General features: G+C 43.4%; 1 protein-coding gene across 5 annotated transcripts in view; it reads left to right on the forward strand.

Annotated features, from left to right (window-relative positions):
• LOC119484795 (microtubule-associated tumor suppressor 1 homolog) overlaps positions 1–17,706 on the forward strand; it is a 72,272-nt gene that overhangs the window by 11,367 nt on the left and 43,199 nt on the right. For 4 of the 5 annotated variants that reach the window (XM_037763874.1, XM_037763873.1, XM_037763872.1 and 1 more), the window contains exons 2-4: positions 8,059–9,502; positions 9,597–10,010; positions 12,385–12,610. In XM_037763874.1, the coding sequence (XP_037619802.1) occupies positions 8,456–9,502; positions 9,597–10,010; positions 12,385–12,610 (1,687 nt within the window). In that variant the 5' untranslated portion in view covers positions 8,059–8,455. The remainder of the gene's footprint in view (positions 1–8,058; positions 9,503–9,596; positions 10,011–12,384; positions 12,611–17,706) is intronic. The other variant, XM_037763876.1, reaches the window with a different exon arrangement.

The raw sequence follows: 17,706 nt of genomic DNA on the forward strand, positions 1-17,706 counted from the left end.
AACATAGAGAATATACCCTCATGTATGTCCATTGGAATAATTTGACGTGGACGATGTTTTTACACTTCTGTAGTCTTAGTTATGTGAAAGAACAACATAAGAGACATGTGTTAGACATATTTGCAGATTCTAAGATTTCTAGATTTGTTAGATTAATCTATGAACTATTACAGATTATATAAATTAAATATGATTTGTTCAACTATGAATCCTTTTTATATCATGATCATTTTAATTAATTAAAACCTTTCACGGACCCCCTGGCAAAGTGTCACGGACCCCGCTTTGGCTAAGTTCACATTACATGGCTTAATGCTCAATTCCGATTTTTGTCCCTGATCCAATCTTTCTGCCTGGACTGTTCACATTCACGTTTGAAGTGACTCATATCTGACATCCTTGTGAACGTATCGCTGCCCTGAAACACCTCACATGCAACCAATAATGTCACATGCATGGTGGACTGCTGTCCAACGGTGCATTGTTCCAAAATACACCCTGTTGGAGTCCAGTGAGTGCCAGACTCCATTAGCATATTGGTCAAGTTAACAGGGATCCCCGTTACGTTACTTCTAAACCTCCTAAATACTCCAAAAGAAAGACTTTTCATTTGAGCTGATATGTAACGTTAACAGCTCTTCTGTGAACTAACGTTACTGTTTTACATCCCGAAACACCGCCAGTCAGCTTGTGTGTCCACAAAGTCTGTTTGGTGAGTTCATTTACATTTTAAATGACTGACAATGCAAATAAAGTCTTCAGCTGTTTCCCACTGTCGGAGGAAACCTCCATTAAATTTAACGGAGCGGAGCTTACCGTTAAACATCTACTCCTTCTAAAAGATCATTTATGATTTCTTACGACTCACAAACAGACACTAACTCATTTGACGAACATGATTAAGCATATGGTAATTCGGTATTAATTTGACTTCTATGTAAAGTGAATAAACCTGATGTTTCCCAGATGAAGCTCTTCTGCCTTAACGACACAGTTTACACATTTTTATAACTGCCAATTTATTAAATCGGCGTTCTACTAACTGAAACATGACGCCGAATTTAGCTGAAGAACTCGGTAATATAGAAAACGATTGACGCACTGTTCTGTGGAGGGAGAGGTTCTTCTTCTTCTGTAGTTTCAACGGGCCGCTCCGACACTGTATGGTCAGTGATCTGCGCCTGCACAGTGAAGTTTGATGTGGAAAAACACACATGAATTCCGATAAGAGCGTTCTCACAGCGGTCGCATGGCCAGCGATCGGATATGTATCGGATTTAGGACCACATACAAAAGTGGCCCAGATCTGATTGGGAAAAAAAATCATATTTCGGTGTCCACACTACTCTGAAACAATCTAATCTGAGTCACATGAGGCAACAAAAAAAATCGTATTTGAGCCACATTTGCTTGTAATGTGAACGTAGCCTTAGGTCCCCTCAGAAAAGCAGATGTTACCTGTAACAACTTGTTACTAACAAGTGACGATTATCACCATTGGAGGACGACATAACCGTCTAATGATAAAGTTCAGCCGCTGGAGCCGAGGCGTCACCGTTCCCAGAGGAGGCTCCAGTCTGCATAAACAGGATTACACAGCAGTTTGGAAGGCAGGTCCCACAGAGGCAGAGAGAGGCATCGCAGGAGCAGTGTACAAACTTTGAGATGTTTCTGACGATTTGAAAATCTCCAAACGGTGTAGGTTATATTTTATACGAAACGGTCACAAAACCAACAGGGTTTGAGTTTAGGGGTTGAGTGAGTTCTCCGGTGAATTATCGCTTGTTTCAGGAATTTTGGATCACAAAGTAAAACCACTGTACAGATCAGACTGTGTGACCATGTATGGACAGATCACATGTTCTGGTCCTGTATTTCAATGATGGGAAACACTTCATTCCCCCCCTCGCAAGCCCTACTGCAGTGCTCTTTAGGGAGCAGCACCATTACTGGACTACCAGCCTGGATATTAAAACAAAAACATATCAGTCCCAAGTAATAAATTTGTGGTATGGTCTAATAATAAAAAGGGTTGTGGTGTATGAGAAACCCATGTAGACCCTGTCTTCTACTATACTTTATTACAAATGTGGCATTTTTGTTTCGATTGGCAATCATTTCTATTCTGCGTAGAAGTAAAATGTCGTCCTAGTTTACCCACTTGTATATTCACTACTACTAATAAGGCTGCAGTCCGAATGAATCATCATCCACTTGTTATGTATCCAGGTATTGATCCGTTAAGATAGTGTTGGTGTCAGAGCTGGAGAGGAGAGAGACGGCTAGCTGGTTATCTAACATCTCGATCCACCTCAGAACCAGTTCTGATTGGACTGGCAGCCAGCCAACCAGCTCTGTTTCTACATCTATAGTAACCTCGTTACTTTCACCTCCATCAGGGTCCCTCATTACTCTAACGCTGCCTCTTTCTCTGTCGGCAATGACTCACCATATTTCATAGTTTGATCGTAATATGGTTGCCCTCTTGAGCATTGTAGCTGTTCTAGTTCTGTCTGTGGCATCTTCACCGTAAGAGTGTATCATAGAAATGTGATAATATCCCTCTTAGAGAATACGATGACATTAATAAGAGTGTTTCTTGATGTCTCTCACCAGCTCAGTTCCTCTACCGTCCTCACTGTGGAATTCTAGTCTTGTCTTTTATGTCATCTGAACTCACACACACACACACGCACACCGTCAGTAGTGTCACGTTACCTGCTGCGACCTCAGACGACGTCAGAATGAAATGCAATATGCTTGCACACGAATGTACACATGAACATCCAAACATGCTTTCACCAGTAAACACACACACCTCTGCACTGCAGGTGGGAATGACACGAGCTGGTTATGAAGTCACTCACACACACAGTCACACTCATCTTCTCTCAGGATGACTAAGCAGTCTGTATATCTCTATGGCAACCACTGTTTCTGCATCGGGGGTGTCCTTTGTGTGTGATGCAGCGATAGGCTGAGAGTAACTCTGACTGCTGTCTCTCATTACACCACTTTATTAGCAACCTTGTTAGTGTGTGTGTGTGTGTGTGTGTGTGTGTGTGTGTGTGTTAATACCTAGCTTGTGTCATTATTACTGTGTTTGTGTGTCGTGCCCGTTGTGTGACTGTGTGTTCACTAGCTGATACCAGCTCTGCAGTGGTGACGATGGCCAAGTATTTCTATGAAGGAAGGGTGAGCCCGCTGCCTCCTGCCTGTTAACAAGCTCCCTGGTTGGCTGAAACACAAAACCATCCAATGGATTCAGTTTCAGTTCAGCACATACAGGAGCTTGAGTGGATTTTCTGAAGTAATGGGCAGGTTGTTGTTTTTGGGAAATATAGGGAATGATTGGACTGCGAGTAGCTAATTCATTTTAAATGACCTGAATAGAGTTTAATTGAGCTCGCTTATGTATTGTGAAACCACTCATGTAAGCAGTTGTGTCTGAGATGTGCCTTAGCTGTGGCTCTGGTCCGGTCAGGTGGAGGATTGTGGAGCCTGATTAGGTATTGCTGCCTCTGCCATTGCAGAGCTGCTAATGTTCACTGTTCTGCTATTGCAAAAAGAAACAGTCACCAGCAGTGAAGTAGCTCACAAGGGTTGCAAGCTCAGAATCCCAGGACCTGTCCTGCCTGAATCAATTATAGAGAGGATGCTGTATTGGTGTAAGCTCCTCCTTTTGTCCTGCCTGGTGGATGGTGGCTTTGAGGACAGAGCATGACAGATAATGCAACTTAATATTCTAGCTCCTGTGCAAAGCATTTATTTTGTTTGGCCACATCTACTGTATGCAACCAAAGAAAGTGAAGTAACTGAGCACAGGATATTGTGTATATATTACAGGGGACATAACATGCTCATTTTCAGGTTCATGTTTTTTGGGTTTCTACTACAACATGTTTATGTTCATGCTTTAAAGGTATAATATGCTACAGTTGTCGGTTCCTCGGCTCAACAAGAGAGAGAGAGAGAGAGAGAGAGAGAGAGAGAGCGCAGCGATGGTCGAGCCAGCTATAGAGCGAATGAAGAGAGGGAGCAGCGTTAGTGAGAATAAAGTAGTGAATCAGATAAAAAAACTGTATTTTCTGATTGTTTCACAGTGGATATGTTCTAAAGCACAAATAAACACACAACTTTTTCAATTTTCAAAAACACATTATTATTCTCATCATGTCTGTCTGAATATAAATGTATTCACCCTCTGTCTGAAATGCTCCGTTTCAGCGCCTGTCTCTTTAAGACCCCCTCCTGAAAAAGCCCAGTGTATATTCAATGAGCCTGCATGTGACATAGGAAGGGGAGCCACATCTGATTGGCTTGTTGAATCACGTTTCCTGATCTAGACAGCCCACAATAAACTGACTGGTTGTCTTATTTCACAGTTTGTGGGTTGGTCGGTAATCCAGATACCTAGATGTAAGTGCGGAGAAAGTTCCTTTTTCATGATATTTCCCCTTTAAAGTATTGTAAAGCTTGTGATGAGGTTTGTTTGATTTAAACATTGCAGCCAGGTATTATGTGAAAGTAGTTTGTGAGGTTCAGCATTGTTGTGTTTTTGCTTTGATTTCACTGGATCTGATGTAGCTTTTTTCAACTGATGGAAAACTGAGTAGTTAACAGAAGGTATTGCATCGCCGTCTTCCAGTTCTAGTAATAATAGAAAAGTAAATGTATAGTTAGCTGGCTGTACTAAATGTGCATTTGAAAGCAGTGGCACAGATGATGCCCTAAAGCTCTTATTAAAACTGTATCTCTTCAAATGTCCACTATGCCTGAAAGTAAGACAATATTAAATCCCACTGTCACTTTGTCACTCATACTGTAGGCTGAATATTGTGAAATATGTTAATTGTCTCTTTGGGTAGTAAAATTCAAACGTATATAGCAGTATATAGCTGAGGACTTGTCTGCTTTGACTTTGACTGAAGTCCTGCTTAAAAACGTTCTTGTTGGCAAATATTAACCTATGTGTATGGGACATGACGCACATACGTACGTGTGTGTGATTATTTACTAAAAGTCCCACATGTGTGTATGTATGTGCATCTTTGTGTGATTACTACAACTCAGCCATGCAGACACACGGGTGACTCCAACACACAGGTGTGCGTGTGTACATACATCTTTTAAGTGCATCCTGTGACTACACATGCATGCACACGTGACTCGTTTAACCCTGTGAGACAAGCTTTTACTGTCTTTCAGAGAGCTAGAGTGAAGATACTGGCATCATATGAAACTAGAAAACCTGAGGAATCCATTGGTAAAAAAACCATGTCTTGTTGGGAAGGAGGTTAAATAACGCTCCAAAGTTGGGCTAAATTTGGGCGAGGAGGGGTCCCTTGACCTCTGACCTCAAGATATGTGAAAGAAAATGGGTTCTATGGGTACCCACGAACCTCCTCTTTACAGACGTTACTTTACGTTTTCAGCTGAAAACAATGTAGCTTTTAGTGCAGTCAGCTGTGGCTGGCATGGGCCACTCTGAGGTAGATTATTGCCTTGTTGCGCACATACACACACACACACACTAGCCTGGTGGCACGAAATTAAATGAAATGATAGTGTGCAAGCGTGCAATAAGAATGACGTTCTTGCTTTTGGCGTGTCATTTGTATTCCATGTAGTTTGTTTATTTATTGTTTATTTGTTTCACGACAATAAAATACAGTTCACATTTAAGGAATGTAAAATACGTGTGAGGGTAGAAACCTATAATGGCTTATAAGAAACCACAGCCAAGGACATACAATAGGTAAAAATTACTATCATGACAAAAATCACCAGTACATTTTAGATATCAGTGTTCAAAACATTTCACATATAAAAATATACAGAGTAAAGTGTTGAAGCAAATTTTAAACAAAACAAAAAACTACAAAGAAGCAGCAACAATCGCCATATTTACAGTTTCTAAGAGTGATCATTTTTTCATACGTTTTTGTCAGCAGAGCATTTCTATGTCTCTTTTTATACACAGACAATGACACAGAGGAATTCATTAAATGGACATTTTCATTCCATAAGATAACTCCACGAAATCTGATAGAAAACTGACCACGGGATGATTTATACAAAAGAAGATGAAGATTCTCAGCCTGTCTTGGTTTGGTAATTATGGAATTGAGAGTTGTTAATAAAATAATATCTAAAAACTGTTAGGTAAATCTGCATCCATATATCTCACCTTAAAGACAAATGTACAGGTTTGAAGAATATTGATGTCAAATATAGTCAATAACTGCAATTTTAAAAATACTATACTGACTTCAATGTAAACGCATCTGCATGAATATGCTGATAATATATAATATAAGCCCAACCATGACGTTCTTCCTAAATTGAACTACACCTTCATACGAGACATCCACGCCTCAGAGAGGCAAAATGTGACACTAACATGCTATCCCCTGGTGGTAATTAGGCAGGCCTAATACACGCTTTGGTGTGGTGCCGGGTTGTACACACTCACACACTCATAAGAATCTCATCACAAAGGATCACATGAAAGGATTAACAGTGATTAGGGTGAAGAAGAGACCACGGTGAATATCAGAGAAAAGGCAAAAAAGGAATAAGATAGCAGAGGCAGAGATTACAAAGCGGGATAAGTAAAAAGAGTGAATAGCTCAAAGCAATAGAGGCGGAGAGGGAGAGGGAGACTCAGGCTCAGGTCAGCGTCACAGTCGGCACTTAGCCCAGAAAACACACACAAAAACATGCTTTTTTTTCTTTGCCAGCCTGAACTGGAGTTTAAAAGAACAACCTGAACAGCAGAAAAGGACAAATGAGATGTGACTACGAAAAAAGAGTATTTTCCAAATATTAAGTATATAGTACTTTTAATATAATAATAACTGAAAACACTTCAACAATGCTCCATGTAGCAAAAGACTTTTTTTTGTATTGTTCATGCTGTGACTTTGACATTTTTGTTTCAGTGAGGTAACGTTTTCCTGAGCAGCTGAAGGCTTTTGACTGTGTGTGCCTTCTCTCTCAGGGACCCTGCTGTCATTACTGGATAACCGAGATGGAACACCGTCCTGGATCTGATCGCCTAGATATAGCTGCTCCTCTCTTTGTCCCTGACCCACATACACACATGCGCACATGCACGGGCAGCCCTGTTACATTCAGATGGGTGGGTTCATCTGAACGTGGGGCTTCTGGCTGTGAAAATGAACGATACGCCTCAAGTTCTCTGTTACAAGTGCATCACTTCCAAAAAGGAGTTTGACTTGCTTTGACTGGTCTTCACACTCATTTTCACAAGGCTGTTCATCAGAAACACCTCCAACAGCCTGTTGCAGTTGGTGTCTTGAAGTCAGTAATGCACCAAAATCCATCTATAACTTCTTGATTTTAGCCTCCAGAGGGCAGCGTTTCTCAACTCTCTTACCATCAGGCAGACAGAGTGGCGGTTCAGCAAAAAAATAAGACGTAAATCAAAGTAATAATTACTAAAATAATAATGTTGTTGAATTTATTATATTCATGTGTTTTATAAACAACTAGGAGATCTATCATTTGCAGCTGATTCTTATCAATTAGAGGAGTTAGTAAAGTTTACTTCAATATGAGTTGACTTGAATGAATGACTTGAATATGTATGGTCAAAAAGGTGAGCTGTTGTGAAGTGTGATGTTTTTCAGGTTTTCAGCTGCTTGTTCAATGTGAACAACATGAATCATCTTTGTGAAAAACTCTTTGGGCATTGTAGTTGTTTATGTTGTTTGAGAGGAATGATAGAGATTCGTTCGTTTGATTTGACTGACACAGTTAGGCTGCTTTGTTTAAATGTTTAATTTAATATTATTATTATATATTTTATTATTATTATTATTATTATTTTTATTTATTATTATTATTATTATTTATTATTATTATTATTATTTATTATTATTATTATTATTATTATTATTATTATTCTGTATGTGGGGTTGGTATGTTTGTGAGTCTGTCTGTAGAAGTTAGTTTTTGGTTTTTGTCTGTTTGTGATGAAAATTAAAAAAAAAAAAAGTTTAATTTTATTTTCTTTTTGCTTGTTTTCAACAGGAGTGTCCTGAATATGTGGAATTCTGTCTTCTAATAACATGCGAGGGATCAGGGCCCATAAATTGATGACAGTTCTGCACTTGACAAGGACACAATGACTCACAGCCCTTTTGGAAATACTGCAGTGTTTAAAATGTATAAGTGGAAGAATTGCAACTCTGAGACATACTAAATATATTCTGTAGAAATCCAAAGGAAAGGAAAAACTGCAAACACTGCCCCATGGAGATATGGATTGGACATTCTATCAGATGTCATTATAGAGAGTATAAAGAGGATTCAAGCTGTGAAGAGCACTGTTCATAGTTCTTCCACAACCAGCGAGAACAACAACAGAAATCAAATGGTTCAGTAACAGCCGCTCCATCACAGGTCAGAGGAAAGTTACGGCCCAGAGATGAGTGTTCCTCAGCCCGCTGAGGGCTTCCCTGTCGGGGGGAAAAATGGATCCAGCATGAGGCTCCCTCTTCACAGTGCGGGAGATCACAATGGGAATGCTTTCCCAATTTCCTCCTCCTCCTCCTCTTCTTCCTCCTCCTGTCTGGGGGAATCGTCTCCTGAGTCGCTGCGGAGTCTGAGCAGCCTCAGCGGGGGCCGGACCGACAGCCCTATGGACTATGACATGTTCGAGGTCACCCTGATGACGACGGTGACGACCGAAACGCACAAAATGACAGATGTTGTAGTTTCAAAATGGGGACCGGAGGAGGAAAGTAAACCAGAGGACGTCGCTGCGGCAACAGAGCTATCGGAATCCAACGACAACTCGGTGTCTGTTTACCTGGACGCCAACAGCTGTGAATACCGCCAAGACACCTGGAACGACAACGACAACCTGACACTGGCCCTGTCCCTGACCGCAAACAGCGGTAGCCGTGACAACAGTGACGACCTCAGCAGTAGGAGCAGTAACGGGAGAAGGCATGGCTCCTCAACTCCAGACTCAGACGCAACAGAAATCCCTGCTGATGATGATGATGATGATGATGATGACGAAGAGGAGGCTTTGTTTCTGTCTGTTTGCTCTGACGTGGGTGTGCGGAGAAGCAGTGTGACCCTCACAAGCTCAACCAGTGCACCCAGCCAACCCAGCCACAGCCTGGTGAGCCCAGGTGGCTCTGCTGAGGGGACCGTGGCTGTGAGTGGAACTGGAGGTGAGAGGGCCTGTCCATGTGGTCTACCCGTAGTAGGCCAGACAGAGCCTCCTGCTGCTGAAACCATCCAGGTATCATCTTATTCCCCTGAAAGAGCATCCCAACCTAACACCAGTCAGCCGGCCAGAGCGGCAAAAATCAAATCGACCACTGCTACTTCAAGTGCTCCCAAGACAGCCATCAAAGCATCCAGTCTGGAGGCAAAGAGAGTTTCCAAACTGGACCTGAAAGAGGTTGACGTTAAGGTCAGATCACGGTCTAACCCGTCTCCCCCTAAAACACCCAGCCAGGTACTGCAGTGGTACTGAAATGCTCACATACGGTATATCAAGTATTGTACGGCTGTCTTCTGTCTAACATTTAGAATTTTCTTTTCTTACTCAGCAGAACAGATCTGCTCCAGCCAACGGAAAGAGAGCTGTTCCTAGGAAGGAGGAAGCACAGACTGGGGATGGGGTTGAGAAGCAAAGGTCGTCTGCAGGTCTGGTCAAAGTGGCCGTGGTGCTGAGACCCGTCAGAGGAAAGAGCAGCAGCCTCAACACCAACCACAAGACTGCAGCCAACGGCTCCGCTAAGCCTGAGAGGAAGAGTGTGGCCGTCGGTCGAACTCTCTCTACCTCAACCAGCTCTCTGGGGTCTGACGTGGTTGAGGTTGGACCCCTGGACGCTCCCGGGAAGGCTGTCCAGGAAGTGCCTGATAAACATGAAACAGCTGGAGGTGTGGAGACTAAAAATTCAAGTGAAGAAGCTCATGAAGGTACTGGACAGGCTGTGGAGAAACCCAGGACTCCTAGCAGGGTGAGTACTATGAGCTCAGTGTCAAGGTGACATATTATTAAAATGATGTCAGGTTTCATTTCAAAGGCCAACAAGGATCCAGAAAACAGTTCTAGGTTTGAGATGCAGGTTATGTAACATGGACATTGTGGAACTAGTAAGTGTTGCCATCTGCTGGAGCACATCATCAGTGATATAAGCTGCTGGTTAAATGTGTGGCGGAGTCACTGGGTTTACTGGGATATAGAGTAACATATAAAAAGCATCTTCAGCATGCTCATTTTTAAAGATAGGGTCGACGATGTTGCAAAGCACGCATGGTTTGAAAGTAGCATCGCCTCAGGAGCTCCGTCTAAACCCACCCCCTCTCCTCGGGGCTCCTTCCAAGGCAACGCCCCCCCACACACATGCACGAGCACCGCCGCATCGTAACTACTGCACAGAGCGGAGAGAGGACCTCAAGTCAACAACGCTACCTCATGACAAGTAACCGCGGCAGTGCTACTTTTGGTTGACTTTTCTCTTCCGTTCTCCAGTAAATGTACGGCGGCGACGCGCTTTAAGTTCAGGCTGGTGCACGCCAAGGGTAGAGGTACGAGCAGGGAGGCAGGGAGGCATCTGATTGGTTCTTTCCAAGCGGACCGCGAGGCAGTGATTGGTAGACGTTTTTACAAGATTACAGCAGCTACAGATGACAACTCTTTTCCGGTCCTTTTTCAGAGCTCATAAGTAATGTCGGGCTGCAGGGCCATTTCAACCAGTATAACAAATAGTGTCTACTGGATAACATCGTCAACCCTGCCTTTAAATGTGAACAAAGTCGTTTTAAAAGAGTTTTATTTTAAGTGCCGGCTTTGCAGCGAAATGGAAAATAGCAGTCATGGTACAGTTATGTGCCCAAGCAGCGCATACCGGAGTTTAACATTGTCATTAACGTTTTTACTCAGTGGTAGGTAGGATGCACTTATGTTAAGAGGAACAATTCAAGACTGGAAAATTAACTAAATAACAGACTGATGCAAATCTGCCTTTTTTTATCAAAAATGCTGTGAGCTGTAGTTGTCAGATCCCCAGCTGTGTTGTTGTTGTTGTTGTGTTTGACATGAGGGAGTGGTACGTGTACAGTGTGTGTGTGCTCTGTCTCTGGTATGTGTTTTTACAGTGACAGCTTTAAAACCTGTCCCAGCGTATTCTCTCATAGGTGGCCTCAGGGGTTTTATCAGCACAGGTGGGGTGTAGACACACGTACACTAACCTATACACTTGTATTAGAAACAAATATATATGTAAAATCTGCTACAGATAACCAGCCTTTATTTTGTAATGGTTGTGGTTCTGGTCAAACGAGGTCATCCACCTCACTAAATGATGCCCCGTTTCCATAGCATAGTGATCCACAGTGGAATGACGTCAGATGTCTAAATAATTCTCTACTTAAGGCCTACCGCAACTCTATTATCATGTTATACTTAATCGATATTCAGAGAAATGGGTGTCCCCACGTGTGCAGTAACATTGACCATCCATCCGTGTATTACCAAACAGAGCATCAGCCAGGCCCAGTTCGGCTGCCAGCTAGCATGTCAACACATGATTTATCGGGTATTGGTATGCTACAGTAATCCTGGGCTCAGCCTCTTGGCTCAGCTGGAAAGTCGAGGAGGTTACGAGTTAGAAGAAGAACACTCTGAAGTGTTTCGTCCCATCTGAAGCTGTGATTTGGGGTATAGGGGGACACATGAAGGTGACAGGGCAAAAGGCTTTTTGAATGTAAGCACATCAGGGGGTTTTATCTGACAATGTCCAGACCTAAGGTGACATAAGAATGGATTTGTGAACATTCTCTTAACTTCTTCCTCACTTTGCCAAAGTCCCTGACTGCTCTGTTAGCACAAATAGGTAATAGATAAATAACAAAGCAGTCTCTATAGTCTTCCCTTTGAAAAGTCTGAGACTAATGCCAGGCCCTCATCCACAAACTCACTCCATGTGTGCTGGTGTTTATAGAGTCAGAGGGGGAGGAACAGAGGGACGGGGGGGTGGGGGTAAGAGAGAGAGAGAAAAAAAATTGGCCTGGTCAGAGCCGGGACTCTCAAGGGGAATGTACAACACAATACCAACTTTTTTTTTTACCCCTCTTGTGGTTGCAGCACACTCCCAATTTTCCCTCCTACCTCTCTTTCCTGCTCTCTCTTTTCCTCCTCCCCCTCTGTCTTAACACACTGTCTCCCTCACTCCTCCCCTCTGCTCCTTCACTGCCTCCCTCGCTTCCCCCAGTCCACATTTCTGACTGATTCTTGAGCAGGGAATGGCTAACACTATGGTCTCGGTGCGCAGCTCCGAGCTGGGGCCGCTCGGCTGGGACGCCGTCGCTAAACGTCATCTCTTCCTACAGAAAGTCTCCTCCAAGCTGGGGCCCAATGCCAGGCAGCAGGGGAGAGGCACCAGAGTGGATAAGGGGCCCTTGGGATTGGCTCCACCTCTAGGGTCAGGGACTGGACCTCCAGGACAGGGGAGCCTCGGGCCCAGGCAAGCCCAGAGTTATGGCTCCACTTTGGGAGAGGACGGACAGAGCGCTGGGGGTGGATCTCCAACAAGACAGAGCCAAAGTCAGAGCCAGAGCCAGGGTGAGTCAACACGGTTCCTGTATGTATGTAGAGACGTAAACATGAGCTATCTCAGTACAGACACATTTACTTTATGAAACCTGAAATGTAAACACACAGCAGCACATGGATTGGATGTCTGCTCTGCTCCAGAGCATGCTTCTCAAGTTGCCTGTCAGGCATATAGACCCGTGTCAGTGTGTGTGTGTGTGTGTGCGTGTGTGTGTGTGTGTGTGTGTGTGCGATGGAAGAAGAAGTCCGCTTGGTCTCTGCAGCAGACTCAGGAAATGAGCAGGCTGACGCTGCAGAGCTGCGAGTTAAAATGCCCTCCACATTCCTCTACAACACTCACAGACGCTGCACTGTGTTTCAGGCCGTAGCACACACTGTTTAGCGTCACAAACAGTGACAGACATACTGATAATGTCTGTGTGTGTGTGTGTGTGTGTGTGCAGCTGGTGAGTAGGTGCTCGTCACGTTAGTGTGTTTCTGCTGCAGTGTTGCATAAGAGCAAACTTTTTACAGAATTTCTTTAAATATAGTATGTAATCAATTTACTGTAATAAATCATTAAAATGACCATGATTATGCCATCAGAGATTAAGGAAACGTGATCATTGAAATACTGTCTTTTCCGACAACGATGCAACAGTTAGTGTGTGTTTTCCTTTGAAATTTCCATCTGGATCAACAGAGATAACGTTAACGTTAGATTCTACTGACCTGAGAAGCCTCATCCCGTCTCCCTGTGGTCCGTCCGTGTGCAGCTGGTTATCAAGGCAGCGAGTGTTTGAGACACACAGCTGCTGAAGTGATTCCCACTGCTGCTGTGATACTAACACATACTAACTGCTATCAGTCCCACCGGAGGAGCGGACGGGCCGCCGATTTGATTTTGGACTGCTGTTACTCATTTGAACCGCTAGCTGTCAGCGATACATGTTGCTCCTTTAAAGGAAGCTGGAGAACACGTGGGTAACTGGGTCCTCTCTTTCTTCTTTCCAGAAGGGAATTTCTGGTCGTTGCTTGTTTCCTGTCTATCGCTTTGTGCTGTTGGCGTCATGTCAGTCCCGTCCTGACACTGTAATCTGTAGATTACATGTATGTGTGTGTGTGTGTGTGTGTGAGAGAGAAAATATGCTGGTGATGAGACACTGTTGAGACATTCAACTTGTCTGGTGTCCAGTGGCCTGTAATTTCACTTTGTGTTTCACTTGTGTGTGTGTGTGTGTGTTTGTGTGTGTGTGTAACTTGAGCCTTGTTTTCCATAATCACTGAGCTGAATTGTGTCATTTACATAGCGGAAAATGCTGAACTGTATTTTTGTGTAAAACCAGATCCTTCTCCTTATAAAGGTCACATTCTGATGGACAAAAGCTCGTCTGTCCTCTTTGCTGATACGCAGGAACAAACAGATGCTTCTTGACCTCAGACTGAGATCGCCATCAATGGATTCCTTTGAGTGTGTGTGCCTGTATGTGTGTGTGTGTGTGTGTGTGTGTGCATTGGGCCATTTTGAATTAGGTCCTGACTTGATTACTTTGTTACAAATCTTCTCCATTACTGGTTTATCCAACATATCATTCATGTGCTCAGCTCGGTGTTTTTATCTTTCCTTATAGGTGTGATAATTCACCTGACTGAGGGCCAGTCCACATTTCATCACGGGGTCAGTTTAGGGTCAGGTCTCGACAGCACTTTTCAATAGTTGGTTCACTCTCTGTTTGACAGCTAAGCTTGCATCTGCACACGCCATCGCTTCCAAGTTGTGTGTATCCCGTGGCCACGTGGACGCTGTTTGCTGATTCAGGCTTTGACTCAACCATTTACTGCTGTGGAGTACTTGTGGAGCACAACACCTGCCATGCTGTGCATAACGGTGTCCTTGTCGATGACATAGGGCTGACATCTTCAGAGCAGGAGACACATATTGAGAAGGACTTAGGCCTGAGGAAGACGTCTGAATAAGTCGGTTGCATTTGCTGCCATGACTTCTCAAACCACAGACAGTAAGCCGCCAGTTGTCTTCCTAACATGGTATTATGAATATGATACACTATGTGGCTTCTTCCCCAAACATGACAGACGAACTGATAACTCCATGCTGTAAAGTTTACTGGTATAAAAATGTACTTCAGTTATGGTGGCAGCCAAAGGACTCTTCTTGCATACCTTACATTACTCCTGAAGCACATGACTTTGGATGACCAGCCAGTGCAAATCAGCTCTGACACATCACAGGCAACATTTAGCTTCCTAATTGTTTTGTCAAAGTTACCTTAGTATCCTGGGGTCATGCAGTCGAGAGCAAAATAAATCACCTTCTTATTAGTGCCTTCATGTGCTTGTAGGAGGCTCGGACAACTGCCGTCTGAGCAGGCTGTTGAAAAGCATTTACAAACTGTGCTCTTGGTTTTAAAGATGTAGCTGAGCTGCTGATTGTTTTTAGACTCAGAGATTAGTTTAGAGTTTGGTCTTGGGTTTATGGTTAGATTTAGGTTAAAGTCAGGGATTACAAGAGGAATATAGACACTGGACTGGAGAGGGTTTTTTTTTTGTGTATCAACAGTAAGCACGAGGCAGATCTATCGTGAGCCAGCTCTTACCTAACGCTGATCTCCTAGGTAACAGAATCCAGCTGCTCTCCTCTGGCTGGCTTCTCATCACTGAAACCAAATGAAGCCAGATGTTTCCTGCTGGCTTCAGTCGCAGTACAAGTTTTACTGCTGCTCTACCTTCACCAACAGAAACTCTCTCTGTGTGTATGTGTGTGTGTGTGCGCGCGCATGCGTTAATGTGAGGTAATGTAATTGCGGTGAACACATGTAAACTTTTTTTCCCTCTCTTTATAACAAGCATGTTGTCTTTGTGCTTTCTCTCTCTCTCTCTCTCTCTCTCTCTCTCTCTCTCTCTCTCTGTCTCTCTCTCTCTCTCTCTCTCTCTCTCTCTCTCTCTGTCTCTGTTGCAGTGTGTAACAGCACAGCAGCAACAATAAGATACAAATACTAGAGCAAACTGTTGGTCGTAAACATACAAAACCAACAGTATTAAGAACAAATTTACAACAGTAAGTCTGTGTTAATGACGTCATTTAGGAGAAAACGAGTCTGTTTGAGACTCATTAAATATACACCGGTCAGCCATGACATTAAGACCACTGACAGGTGAAGTGAATAACATGGATTATCTCGTTACAATCGCACCTGGCAGTGGGGGGGATATATTAGACAGCAAGTGAACATTTTGAACTTTGAATTTTGTGATAGAAGCAGAAAAAATGGGCCAGCGTAAGGATGTGAGCGACTTTGACAAGGGCCAAATTGTGATGGTTATAGGCAACTGGGTCAGAGCATCTCCAGAACTGCAGCTCTTGTGGGATGTTCCCGGTCTGCAGTGGTCAGGACCTACCAAAAGTGGTCCAAGGAAGGTGAACCGGCGACAGGGTCAGACCCGAGGCTCATTGATGCACGTGGGGAGCGAAGGCTGGCCTGTGTTGTCCGATCCAATAGAAGAGCTACTGGAGCTAGAATTGCTGAAAAAGTTCATGCTGGTTTCGATAGAAAGGTGTCAGAACACACAGTGAGGAGCAGTTTGTTGCGTATGGGGCTGTGTATAGCCAACATGGATGAATAGATTACATTTCATTATGACCTTTGACAAGGAGGTGGCGTATATGATTATTTCAGACTTCCTTCAGCTGTGTCCCCCTCTCTGGCGGTGTGAAACGGACTTGAGAGCACGTAAAAAAATAAATATAAAAACATAATTCAAAGCGGTAAACACCCACAGCATACAGCCAGCTGTCCTTCCTGCATTTGTCAGTTTAAACTGTGTTGCTTATAGCCTGGATTATGACTTAAACATCTTCATATTTGTGTAATATTATTATACGATCTGCTCACAGAGCTCTGTTTTATCAGTAGGCGGTGCTTTTATACAAGTTGATCTCTTATCTGGAACTTAACCTGCTCCGGCGGTCTTCCCCGGTAAGAAGTGATCCACCGTCGTAGGACTGAAAACCCTGAAGGGTTAACCCTGAAGTTACCTCGCTAACGCTAAATCCTGCTTCGTAGTCCAGGCCTCAGGTCTTGCACGGTGCGTGCTGTAGAGGAGGGGTAACTGGTACCCTGCCTTCAACACAACACACATATGTTCAACATGTTTTCCTCTTTTGCTTTGTCACATTTAAATATTGACAACATGATCAACACAACTGAATTTGTTAGATCTTTTTAATGAATGATTGATTGAGACTATAAGCTGTTGGGATATCTCTCATCACTCCCTCTCTGAGCAGCATGAAGAAAGAGAGGACATGTAGTTCAGAGGTGTGTAGACGAGAGACAGAGTGTTCGATTTCTCTTTTACAGCAACACCCTGGAAAGCAATTAGCCAGGGCAGTAATATACTAAAATAATGCTTTAAAAGGAAATGTATAAGGAATGGAAGAAGAACTTAGGACCTCCGTGGGAACATTGTGGAGATTTATAGGAGGAATCAACAGTGCAGCCTAGAAACCAGTAGAAAGAGTCTCAGTCTTCTGTGAATACTAGATGAGACTGTGTCCGACTACAATCCATAGGCACAGTTTGAACTTTAAGGTCGGGGGTTCACAAAACAAATCTAGAGGGAATGTAATGTGTACACATTAGAGAGGTCTAATGAATTGGGGTGTGTGTAGCCGACATATTACACCCTCCAAACAGAATGTAACGTGATCGAGCATCAGTGACAAAATCAGTTTGATTGCATTGTTTTTTATTGGAATGAACTAGCTGGCTGCGAGCGACGAAGCGCTGCGCAGCGTGCGTGTTTGAGCTGAACTTTTCCCAGACGCCTTGTTTCTATTTATTCCTGTAACAGACGAGGAATGGCTGATTGGTTTAGATGAAATGAGGAGTTATCTGATACGATACCTTCTCATTTCACTACAAACACCTAAATAAGGTGACAGCTGTCTGGAGGGAGATCACCAGAACGCCTGAAAGTTTATTATATAGGCTACTGTTGGCTGTAGGCTGTTGTAGCCTGTGTCATTTTCAGTAAATATCGCAGTATAAAACCTGTTTTCTGTTTAAGAAACACAAACATCGGAAGAGAGCAAATACCTC

Source organism: Sebastes umbrosus, chromosome 3 (genome assembly GCF_015220745.1).
Source record: "Sebastes umbrosus isolate fSebUmb1 chromosome 3, fSebUmb1.pri, whole genome shotgun sequence".
In the NCBI taxonomy this organism is placed as follows: domain Eukaryota; kingdom Metazoa; phylum Chordata; class Actinopteri; order Perciformes; family Sebastidae; genus Sebastes; species Sebastes umbrosus.